At 40.3% G+C, this 12,496-nt stretch overlaps 1 protein-coding gene across 2 annotated transcripts in view; it reads right to left on the reverse strand.

Annotated features, from left to right (window-relative positions):
• LOC124544662 (DNA repair protein RAD50) overlaps positions 1-12,496 on the reverse strand; it is a 251,508-nt gene that overhangs the window by 13,699 nt on the left and 225,313 nt on the right. For both annotated transcript variants that reach the window (XM_047123280.1, XM_047123281.1), the window contains 2 exons: positions 3,738-3,863; positions 68-251 (listed from right to left, as the gene is read on the reverse strand). In XM_047123280.1, coding sequence (XP_046979236.1) covers positions 68-251; positions 3,738-3,863 — 310 coding nt within the window. The remainder of the gene's footprint in view (positions 1-67; positions 252-3,737; positions 3,864-12,496) is intronic.

The raw sequence follows: 12,496 nt of genomic DNA on the forward strand, positions 1-12,496 counted from the left end.
CAGACAGCAACCTAAGACATTACAAACTGCCTCATTAACTCAGCGAAGGCAAATGTCATTTACTTACTCGTGGTTTCAGGAGCATCTGTTTTAATTTCTATATAATCAATATCATTCCCACGATAGATTTTTCGCCACAGTTCTCTTATAATCGTATTAATCTTCCTCATACGCTCCTGATGAAAGTAAATGAGTGACCAATCCAAAGCGACAAAGTATTTGTTCAGATCAGCTGATGCTAGCTGGTTTACCTGTAAATAGAGCAAAGAATTACGTCCAGCAACATAAACACATGTCACCTATTTATCTGATTTCATTTAGACTGCCAATTTCTAAGTAAAGTGTATATGGACATACCATAATTTAAACTGAAATATTACTATTTTCTGCATTACACAATTCCAGGCACATTACTGCAATTTAATTTATGTAACTTTTAAATACATACTACACTTCTCCACTGACAGCTTACAGTGTAATCTCTTCAGTGGATCACGTTCTCCATCCACTGCATTCCTGTCTTATATTTTGTCATGTACGTTTAGTTCCATATATGAGCATGTAATTTAAAACAATCTCTAATTGTCTCTGCGCTAAGAACTGCAACTAACTTGGAAATGGAAGTGTGAAGTTGTTGACAGTTTACTAAACCAAAATTGTCAAGGTGTATGACAGAAAAGCTTGTGTTACTAGGTTTTTCAAACTTAGTTACAAGACATTCTTTGGCAGACAACCCATATTTTTGTGCAGAATTAATAATCTTGATATGTTATTTAAATGTCCATACAAAAGTTATATCAAACCTAACTCAAAAAAATTTTACCCTTCCTTTTATGTATTCAATATATATGAATGGCACCAATAATGTACTACTTGCAAATGCTAGGTTAGTTAATTTATAAGTTCACATCCCACTTCACATGGAACGAGGTGAGATCTTGTGCCTGGTAGAGAGGTCAAGGGGACAAAAAAGGCAGAGAGGTCTGGGGAAGGATAGCTGACGGCTCAGGGGAAGGCAGCAAGTGTACGAGATCAAAATGCAAGATGAAGAGGCAGCAGGAACATGGGACCAGAGTGTGGCACATAGGCACCAGCACCAGTGTGTTCTTGCAGTGCACAAAGTAGACTGGATTGGAGGAGGTGACCTAACTGAGGAAGGACAGGCTGAGGTGAAGAGGGTGCGGGTACATACAAAGTGTAAATGGGGTACTGGGCAGAGTGGACTGGGGGTGGGGCAGGGGTTAGTGGAGACTGAGGTCAGGGGCAAAGTTGGAAACCCAGTGGGTGTTATCCTTGAAATGCTCTTCCCCAGTTTTTCCTTCTGTTGTTCTGTCACACCTTCCCAGTCCATTATCCAATCCAATCCCCCCCCCCCCCCCCCCCCCCCCCCAAATCACCGTCATCATGCACTGCAAAAACTCACCAGTTCCAGTGCCACGCGTCACATTCCTGTCCCGTATACCTGTTGCCTCTTCCTCCTGTATTCCAATCTCTTACAAGTGCTGTCTCTCTTTGAGACATCAGACGATACTCTTCCTCAATCCGTGTGCTCTACCCCAAAAAAAGTCTTTTTAGAAAACTAGCAATCTTGTTTGTATGCCTGTTGACAAATTAGCATCTCTACTATTCTTTATTTTTTATTTGTTAAATCTGAGCCTCATAATTGTGAAACATTTTTCTTGACGTGACACCCGTGAAGTTTACAAATTAGATATAACTGATTTATTAAAAATGAATGGTTTTGTCAAATTACAAAGAAACCATGCTGATCTTTTGACTTCTGCTTCTTGGGGGAATCTCACGCTGTAATCTAATTGATGGTAAGAGTAACCCTATTACTTTTGTCTTTCTGGAATAAAGCTGACCTTAATCTTAAAGGGTTCTTTAGTTATACTTTGAAGTTGTTTTAGAGCAGTCGTTTCAAATACTTTAGCTAAGACTAGCGTGACAAAGTTCAATATCTTCTGTCTATTTATTTTGGAACAAAGGTTACTCTTGGCATAATAGAAAAACACACATTGTATGACTAATTTCTAACTGCAGACAGTGCATATGGATATAAATGATTGAACATCACTTAAAATGACAGATACTTCGTCCCATACTATATACTATTTATACACAGTATGTGGTGTATGTTTTTTTGGACATTTCTGTGTGTCTTCATTCATAGTGCCTGCAGGATCGAAATGTGTGCGACAGGTCTGAAAGAATAGACACCACATATATAATTAAGGTGAGGACAACCAATTGTTCACTTCAGTGCAGATGCACACCACACTTGAACTCTTATGACAATCTATGAAATGCCCTGAGTAAGGGGCACTACATCAGTGGTGTGAGGATAAAATGAGAATTTGGGTCAGATTGAAGGGATGCTAGGGTAGTCTGAGTGGTTGTGATGACCACCACGTGCAGATGGTGCATTGGACTGTGCATCTATGTAGTAAGCAGGAGACCTGAGTTTGAATCCCGGTCTGTCAAAATTTTCGACTTTCTCCATTGATTTAAATCAAAGCTCACTAGTAGCTAAAGCCAATCTTTTCTTTGTGTATAAAATGCATATTTGAACCATCAGCTGTTTTTGTTTTATATCCAAATATCTATCAGTTTTTTTCTTGGCCCATCTTCATGGATGAGGGTTAAAATGATTTAAGCCACCATACGGCATCAGTTTTTACTTAAAATTTGTAGTGCATGTCATGAATTTAAATACATGACACAGGACTTTAAAAGCAAAAATAGAAATCCTAAATGTTTATAGAGCAATACTGAAGAGAAGATCAGGACTCACAGCTGATGGTTCATATATGCATTTTACACACTATTTAACAGCTGTTGACAGTCACCTTCCAACAATGTTTTGTTTGTGCCTTTATACAATTTGTATTTGTGCTTTTTTGTGTCATTTCATTAAATTCTATTCAATGGGCATTCTCTTGCTCACTCACTAACCTCTACCATTCTCAAGAAATGCAGTGTTCATGTTTTTTCTGCTAATTATAAATTACTCATAAAACGTTCAGATAAACAGGTTTTACTTACTATTATGCAGACAATTTAACATGCCAATTTTAAGTGGGGGTGTTTTGAAGTATGCTTTGCAACATATTGTACTATTAGAGTTTGGGAGTTTGCTACTTTGTTTATGGCACTGCCAATCTCAATAAGCAACTAATGATGCCATTACCAAATTCTTTGTGTGCTCCACTTTGCAGTGTGTTGCAAGATGTTACAACAGGTCTATTATGAGGTTAGAGTATGACACCCATTACCACAAAAAGTATTAGTGATTGCTATCACAGCGTATCAGTTCTGCTTTTGCATAAGTGCAAATTTAAAATGTACAATATGGGAGGGAGAAGGTTTGCTGCTCTTGCATGTCTCTTCTCCTTATGGCAGTCTAAGGTTTTTTTTTTTTTTGCTGTCGACTGACATTGAAGTATCTGCACTACACAATGCCATCCATGTGATAATGATGATAAAAATACACAACAAGACACTCAGTTAAAATTCCTGCAGCATTCAAGAGAGAGGAAAGTACTGCAGGGAATCAGGAAATTTTTATCTAGAAATTTAAGGTTTTTATTTCAATTTGCTATTGCAAATGTTTTTTGGAGTGCATTCCCCAAAAAATAGAATTAAATAATGTCTCTACTTGGTTATCATTTCATTTAAGAAATAATTTTCTTAGACATAATGATTCCACCATAGTACAAAAAGACTACAAAAATTACCTTAATTTGTCGCTGCAGATCATTGTATTTTTTTTCTGCATTTTTATATATGTCCTTATTTAGATCTCGTCGCAGAGTATTCACACTATCTCTTAATTCCTTAAATCGTCCTTCTGAAATTGATTTCTGAAACAGAAAGAAACTTTCCAGTATGTTGAAACTGCTAGACAAAGACAAATATTAAAAATATACACTGAAATAATCTGTTCATGTCATAAAATTTTCTATTTTTATTATTCTGTTCAAATTACCTAGACTATTTGTAGAAGTAACTGTTTAAGTGTTCTGAGAATTCACATGCCATGATTAAAATGACAAATGATGACACTATTTGCAGTTTCCAATCCTAGAAGATTTTGCTTGACAGTGTAACTTTACATCTGGTTTCAAAGAAAACACAACATTTCACATTTGTTGTTGTTGTGGTCTTCAGTCCTGAGACTGGTTTGATGCAGCTCTCCGTGCTACTCTATCCTGTGCAAGCTTCATCATCTCCCTGTACCTATGGCAGCCTACATCCTTCTGAATCTGCTTAGTGTATTCATCTCTTGGTCTCCCTCTACGATTTTTAGCCTCCACGCTGCCTTCCAGTACTAAATTGGTGATTCCTTGATGCCTCAGAAAATGTCCTACCAATCGATCCCTTCTTCTAGTCAAGTTGTGCCACAAACTCCTCTTTTCCCCAATTCTATTCAACAGCTCCTCATTAGTTATGTGATCTACCCATCTAATCTTCAGCATTCTTCTGTAGCACCACATTTTGAAAGCTTCTATTCTCTTCTTGTCTAAACTATTTACCGTCCATGTTTCACTTCCATACATGGCTACACTCCATACAAATACTATCAGAAACGACTTCCTGACACTTACATCTATACTCGATGTTAACAAATTTCTCTTCTTCAGAAACGCTTTCCTTGCCATTGCCAGTCTACATTTTATATCCTCTCTACTTCGACCATCATCAGTTATTTTGCTCCCCAAACAGCAAACCTCCTTTACTACTTTAAGTGTCTCATTTCCTAATCTAATTCCCTTAGCATCACCCGACTTAATTTGACTACCTTCCATTACCCTCATTTTGCTTTTGTTGATGTTCATCTTATACCCTCCTTTCAAGACACTGTCCATTCCGTACAACTGCTGTTCCAAGTCCTTTGCTGTCTGTGACAGAATTACAATGTCATCGGCGAACCTCAAAGTTTTTATTTCTTATCTCTGGATTTTAATACCTACTCCGAATTTTTCTTTTGTTTCCTTTACTGCTTGCTCAATATACAGATTGAATAACATCGGGGATAGGCTACAACCCTGTCTCACTCGCTTCCCAACCACTGCTTCCCTTTCATGCCCCTCGACTTTTATAACTGCCATGTGGTTTCTGTTCAAATTGTAAATAGCCTTTCGCCCCCTGTATTTTACCCCTGCTACCTTCAGGATTTGAAAGAGAGTATTCCAGTCAACGGTGTCAAAAACTTTCTCTAAGTCTACAAATGCTAGAAACGTAGGTTTGCCTTTCCTTAATCTTTCTTCTAAAATAAGTCGTAGGGTCAGTATTGCCTCACGTGTTCCAACATTTCTACGGAATCCAAACTGATCTTCACGCAGTATCGTATCTCCTATTTCATCTTCATCTACCTCCTCTTCCATTTCCATAATATTGTCCTCAAGAACATCACCCTTGTATAGACCCTCTATATACTCCTTCCACCTTTCTGCTTTCCCTTCTTTGCTTAGAACTGGGTTTACATCAGAGCTCTTGATATTCATGCAAGTGGTTCTCTTTTCTCCAAAGGTCTCTTTAATTTTCCTGTAGGCAGTATCTATCTTACCCCTCGTGAGATAAGCCTCTACATCCTTACATTTGTCCTCTAGCCATCCCTGCTTAGCCATTTTGCACTTCCTGTCGATCCCATTTTTGAGACGTTTGTATTCCTTTTTGCCTGCTCCATTTACTGTGTTTTTGTATTTTATCCTTTCATCGATTAATTTCAGTATCTCTTCTGTTACCCGTGGATTTCTACTAGACCTCGTCTTTTTACCTACTTGATCCTCTGCTGCCTTCACTATTTCATCCCTCAAAGCTACCCATTCTTCTTCTATTGTATTTCTTTCCCCCATTCCTGTCAATTGTTCCCTTATGCTCTCCCTGAAACTCTGTACAACCTCTGGGTTAGTCAGTTTATCCAGGCCCCTCTCATTATATTCCCACCTTTTTGCAGTTTCTTCGGTTTAAATCTACAGGTCATAACCAATAGATTGTGGTCAGAGTCCACATCTGCCCCTGGAAATGTCTTACAATTTAAAACCTGATTCCTAAATCTCTGTCTTACCATTATATAATCTATCTGAAACCTTTTAATATCTCCAGGGTTCTTCCATGTATACAACCTTCTTTTATGATTCTTGATCCAAGTGTTAGCTATGATTAAGTTATGCTCTGTGCAAAATTCTACCAGGTGGCTTCCTCTTTTATTTCTTAGCCCCAATCCATATTCACCTACTACGTTTCATTCTCTTCCTTTTCCTACTGTCGAATTCCAGTCACCCATGACTGTTAAATTTTCGTCTCACTTCACTACCTGAATAATTTCTTTTATCTCATCATACATTTCATCAATTGCTTCATCATCTGCAGAGCTAGTTGGCATATAAACTAGTACTACTGTAGTAGGCGTGGGCTTTGTGTCTATCTTGGCCACAATAATGCGTTCACTATGCTGTTTGTAGTAGCTTACCCGCACTCCTATTTTTTTATTCATTGTTAAACCAACTCCTGCATTACCCCTATTTGATTTTCTATTTATAACCCTGTATTCACCTGACCAAAAGTCTTGTTCCTCCTGCCACTGAACTTCACTAATTGCCACTATATCTAACTTTAACCTATCCATTTTCCTTTTTAAATTTTCTAACACACCTGCCCTATTAAGGGATCTGACATTCCACGCTCCGATCCGTAGAACGCCAGTTTTCTTTCTCCTGATAACGACATCCTCTTGTGTAGTCCCTGCCCGGAGATCCGAATGGGGGACTATTTTACCTCTGGAATATATTACCCAAGAGGACGCCATCATCATTTAATCATACAGTACAGCTGCATGCCCTCGGGAAAAATGACGGCTGTAGTTTCCCCTTGCTTTCAGCCGTTCGCAGTGCCACAACAGCAAGGCCGTTTTGGTTAGTGTTACAAGGCCAGATCATTCAATCATCCAGACTGTTGCCCCTGCAACTACTGAAAAGGCTGCTGCCCCTCTTCAGGATTCACAAGTTTGTCTGGCCTCTCAACAGAAACCCCTCCGTTGTGGTTGCACCTACGGTACGGCTATCTGTATCGCTGAGGCACACAAGCCTCCCCACTAACAGCAAGGTCCATGGATCATGGGGGGACATTTCACATATATGTGTGCAATCTCAGTTCAAAATCTCATTCATTCATTTGTTCTGTACGTTCTATATAGATTTGGAATGAGTCAAGGTATACATTAACAAAAGAAAACCAACTCTAAAAAACTTTATCTGTACGTTGCTTTAATAATAAACTATCACCATACTGTTCCATATTATTCATGCGTACATTAGATAACTTTCAACTACCAAATTGGAAGGAAAGCCAATACTTTTGAGCATAATCTGCTGCTAATAGTTTTATATAACATACTTGCTAATTATCTTCTATCAGAAGTTTCATATTTCCCACCAAAGAAAAGTTACTACAAACCCACTACCACTTATCATGCAACTATACAATGAACACTCTTGCCTGCCACAGATAACAAGAAATTTCAATATTTGAGCCTGACCAAATATTCAGGTAAATTTTTAATTTTCTTTAGAACTGGTAGGAAATCTCGACCTCTTGCTTTATATTGCTTTGGAACTTGCTGAATGCCATTGCATGGAGTACACAACTCCACTTTAGATCTTACTCAAGGAGTGCTCTATATGAAATTATTTTCACGTGTAGAATTGCAACTGTACAAATCACAGCTGAAACTGACTTTTTTATCAGTTCCAAAATCTCAAGGTAATTGGACTGTAAAGTGGTTGTAAGAACTTCAGTATCGTTACAGAGATCTTTCCAAGATGAACTGTTACCTATTTTAAATAATGTTATTATTGCTGAACAAACATCTTATTCATTTTAAGTGAATTAGTCCAGAAGACAATCCTGTAACACAACACGGACTGACAACATGCAAAACGAGCCAACACCCTTGGCTTTACATCAACATTGCTTCTAATGTCGAAACATGCTAAACTGATATTCTTGATCAATTTAACTGGATGATGATTCCATTTTAATTTCTTATCCATTTGGATCCAGAGGAGTTTTACACAAAATGTATCAAATAGATTATGGTTGTGTCAGATTTGCTAGTTTGAAATGGCATGAGTCTTCATGAAATTAAGGCTTAAAACATTACACTAACTGAAACACCCCTTAAAGTCACTAGAAGGACATTTACGGAGGTTCAGAACAGAGGTGAACCCAGTACTGTACATGCAGCCCTAATAAAATAAGATTGTGGTTGACAGATGGTAGGGGCTGGAGGGGAGGTGTTGTCCGCTGGTACACAGTATATCACATACTTACCTGACTAAGAGTTGCACTCACACTACAAAATCAAACAAAAGATTTAGTTACAGACTGTTGCCACTGTCTTTACTGGAAGTACAAGGTTATCATAAATGATTAAAGCACTTTCGCAGATTTACTGTAGCTACTATTTGACATACTGTCACCTCAGCTGTACAATATCTACACAGAGTGTGTAATAAGGAAAGTGCCGATGGCTGGAACGGTGGGATTTCAATTGGCGGCAGGAAAGTCAACAATTTACGCTTTGCAGATGATACTACACTCATAGCAGGAAGTGAGAAAGAAGTTGGTAATCTGTTCTCAAGAGTGAAAGATTTTAGTCTAAACCTTGGCTTAGAGATAAACATGAAAAAAACCAAACTAATGATTACAAATCGCCAAGGCATCGATCGAAACTAACTTACAGGATGCTTAAGGAATCTGGAGATAGTGAGTGATTCTGTGTATCTAGGCTCTCAGATCAATTGCACAAGTAAGTTTGATAAAGAGATAAGATGACGAATCATTCTTGGCCGAGTCGTAATGGTCAAACTCACTAAGATATGTCAGAATTGGGCAATATCCAAGACAATGAAGATGCACTTGTTAGAAGCATTGGTGTTTCCTGTATTCTTATACAGGTGTGAGATCTGGGCCGTGAAGGGTAGTGATAAGAGCCGCACTGATGCCTTCGAGATGCAGTGTTTGTGGAGGATGCTACGAGTACTGTGGACACAAAAAAGGAGAGATATTTCAATAGAAGAACTTAAAATCACAAGAAGGTTTCCTTCTCTTGTCAGCCAAAGATACCTTCAGTTCCTTGCACACATCTTTAGACGGAAAGGAGATAATTTAGAGAAGACCACTGCGCAGGGAAAAGCTGAGGGTAGGATACCATGTGGGACAGCTGCAAACAGATGGTTGGATCAAGTGAAGATTACCAGCCTGCCTCTACACATCATATTAAGAGAGGCCGATCGCTGTGGATGAAGACAATTGTCTGAAGTTTCAACTACGTAAGAATGAATAAGGAAATGAGGTCACGACACTCAGCAATGAGCAAATTGACAAATGATGATGACTATCTGACATACTGTCACACTAGCACCAGAGGAACTTCGCCTCTGGCACACTATGTCACACTGCATTGACATCACATCCTGGTAGACAACCAGCGGCACAGTATCTACTGCAAGTACTCATAATGAGAGCTAAAGACAATGAAATGTCATGTTTTCACTAGATTGTTCAGAACAAGTAGCACAGGACCGGAATTTCATTAAGAGAGAAAGACTTAGGCTAGAAAACCTAAAACTGATTTGAGTATTTAATGCGGTAACTTGAGGAGACTGATGTAGAGCTGCAAGAGGTGAAGTGTCCGCAGAGTACTTTAATTGGATGCAGTGCTTCGTGTGTACAGTCAGTGGCGTGATATGCAATATGTATAATTTACAAGGCTACTATGCAAGGGATTGCCGCCAAGCAGTGGGTCAGCAGTGCGCAAGTAGCAGCAAGTGGCTTATTTAGTGTTCATATAAGTGTAGTAGTCAAGTTGAAAATTTGTTTGAGTGTTCTTAGCGCACTTGTTAAGTTAAATCCATCAAATCATTGTGTAGTTTCGTATTTTTTAGCAGGGGCAGATTTGCATTTTAATACCTGTGACGTGTAAAGTCCCGTAGTCATCTGTCGTTTGTTTATTTCTTTCAAACAGTCTTTGTACGTTACCGACAGTACAGTTAGCCTTCTGCCGCCGAGCAGTGTGTCAGCAGTGCGCAAGTTGCAGCATTACTGCATTTACTAGGCAGTCTTGTATTTTAATAACCGTTTAAATTTTGTGTCGAATTGTTTGTGCTCCCTGTAGATTAGTTCAGACGTTCTTTGCACAACTATATTTAGCATGGATAGGGACTGCGACTGCTGTGTTCGGATGTGGACTGAGTTGGCATCCCTTCACTCCCAGCTTCAGGGAGTGTTGGCTTCGGTCACACAGCTTGAGGCTGTTGCCAATTGGCATCACTGTGGGGGTCCGGACAGGGGTTCGTCTGGGACAGCCAGCTCGTCCCACGCATCCCCCGATTGAACTACGGCTGTGGCTGCCCGGGATACTGCCCACATTGAGACTGACCCTTCACCCGTGGTAGAGTGGGAGGTTGTCTCGAGGTGTGGCAGGGGGCGAAAGACATTCCGGAGCGCTGAATGGAAGGCCTCTCCAGTTTGTCTGACGAACCGGTTTCAGGCTCTGTCTCCGGCTGATACTGATCTTCGGCCAGACATGGCTGCTTGTCCTGTTCCAGAGGTTGCCCCTCAGTATGCAAGATCCGGGCGGTCGCAGAGGGTGGGCTTACTAGTAGTTGGGAGCTCCAACATCAGGCTGCAAGGGAGGGGAAAAACACCAATGTCTACTCCGTGTGCATACCGGGGGGAGTCATTCCAGATGTGGAAAGGGTCCTTCCGGATGCCGTGAAGGGTACAGGGTGCACCCATCTGCAGGTGGTCGCTCATGTCGGCACCAATGATGTGTGTCTCTATGGATCAGAGGAAATCCTCTCTGGCTTCCGGTGGCTATCTGATTTGGTGAAGACTGCCAGTCTCACTAGCGGGATGAAAGCAGAGCTCACCATCTGTAGCATCGTCAACAGGACTGACTGTGGACCTTTGGTACAGAGCCGAGTGGAGGGTCTGAATCAGAGGCTGAGATGGTTCTGCGACCGTGTGGGCTGCAGATTCCTAAACTTGAGCCATAGGGTGGTGGGGTTTCGGGTTCCGCTGGATAGGTCAGGAGTCCACTACACACAGCAGTTGGCTACACGGGTAGCAGGGGTTGTGTGGTGTGGACTGGGCAGTTTTTTAGGTTAGGTGGCCTCGGGCAAGCACAGAAAGGGCAACAGCCTCAAAGGGTGCGGAGCAAAGTCAGGACATGCGGGGACCAAGCAGCAATCAGTATTGTAATTGTCAACTGTCGAAGCTGCGTTGGTAAAGTACCGGAACTTCAAGTGCTGATAGAAAGCACCGAAGCTGAAATCGTTATAGCTACAGAAAGCTGGCTGAAGCCAGAGATAAATTCTGCCGAAACTTTTACAAAGACACAGATGGTATTTAGAAAGGATAGATTGCATGCAACCAGTGGTGGCGTGTTTGTCGCTGTTAGTAGCAGTTTATCCTATAGTGAAATAGAAGTGGATAGTTCCTGTGAATTATTATGGGTGGAGGTTATACTCAACAACCGAGCTTGGTTAATAATTGGCTCCTTTTACCGACCTCCCGACTCAGCAGCAATAGTGGCAAAACAACTGAGAGAAAATCTGGAATACATTTCACATAAATTTCCTCAGCATGTTATAGTCTTAGGTGGAGATTTCAATTTACCAGATATAGACTGGGACACTCAGATGTTTAGGAAGGGTGGTAGGGACAGAGCATCGAGTGACATAACGATTACACTATCCGAAAATTACCTTGAGCAATTAAACAGAGAACTGACTCGTGGAGATAACATTTTGGACCTACTGATAACAAACAGGCCAGAACTTTTCGACTCTGTATGTGCAGAACAGGGAATCAGTGATCATAAGGCCGTTGCAGCATCCCTGAATATGGAAGTAAATAGGAATATAAAAAAAGGGAGGAAGGTTTATCTGTTTAGCAAGAGTAATAGGAAGCAGATTTCAGACTAACTAACAAATCAAAATTAAAATTTCTGTTCCGACACTGACAATGTTGAGTGTTTATGGAAAAAGTTCAAGGCAATTGTAAAATGCGCTTTAGACAGGAACGTGTCGAGTAAAACTGTGAGGGACGGGAAAAACCCACCGTGGTTCAACAACAAAATTAGGAAACGACTGCGAAAGCAAAGAGAGCTTCACTGCAAATTTAAACGCAGCCAAAACCTCTCAGACAAACAGAAGCTAAACAATGTCAAAGTTAGTGTAAGGAGGGCTATAGGTGAAGCGTTCAGTGAATTCGAAAGTAAAATTCTATGTAACGACTTGACAGAAAATCCTAGGAAGTTCTGATTTTACGTTAAATCAGTAAGTGGATCGAAGCAGCATATCCAGACACTCTGGGATGATGATGGCATTGAAACAGAGGATGACACGCGTAAAGCTGAAATACTAAACACCTTTTTCCAAAGCTGTTTCACAGAGGAAGACCGCACTGCAGTTCCTTCTCTAAATCC

Source organism: Schistocerca americana, chromosome 8 (genome assembly GCF_021461395.2).
Source record: "Schistocerca americana isolate TAMUIC-IGC-003095 chromosome 8, iqSchAmer2.1, whole genome shotgun sequence".
Classification (NCBI taxonomy): Eukaryota; Metazoa; Arthropoda; class Insecta; order Orthoptera; family Acrididae; genus Schistocerca; species Schistocerca americana.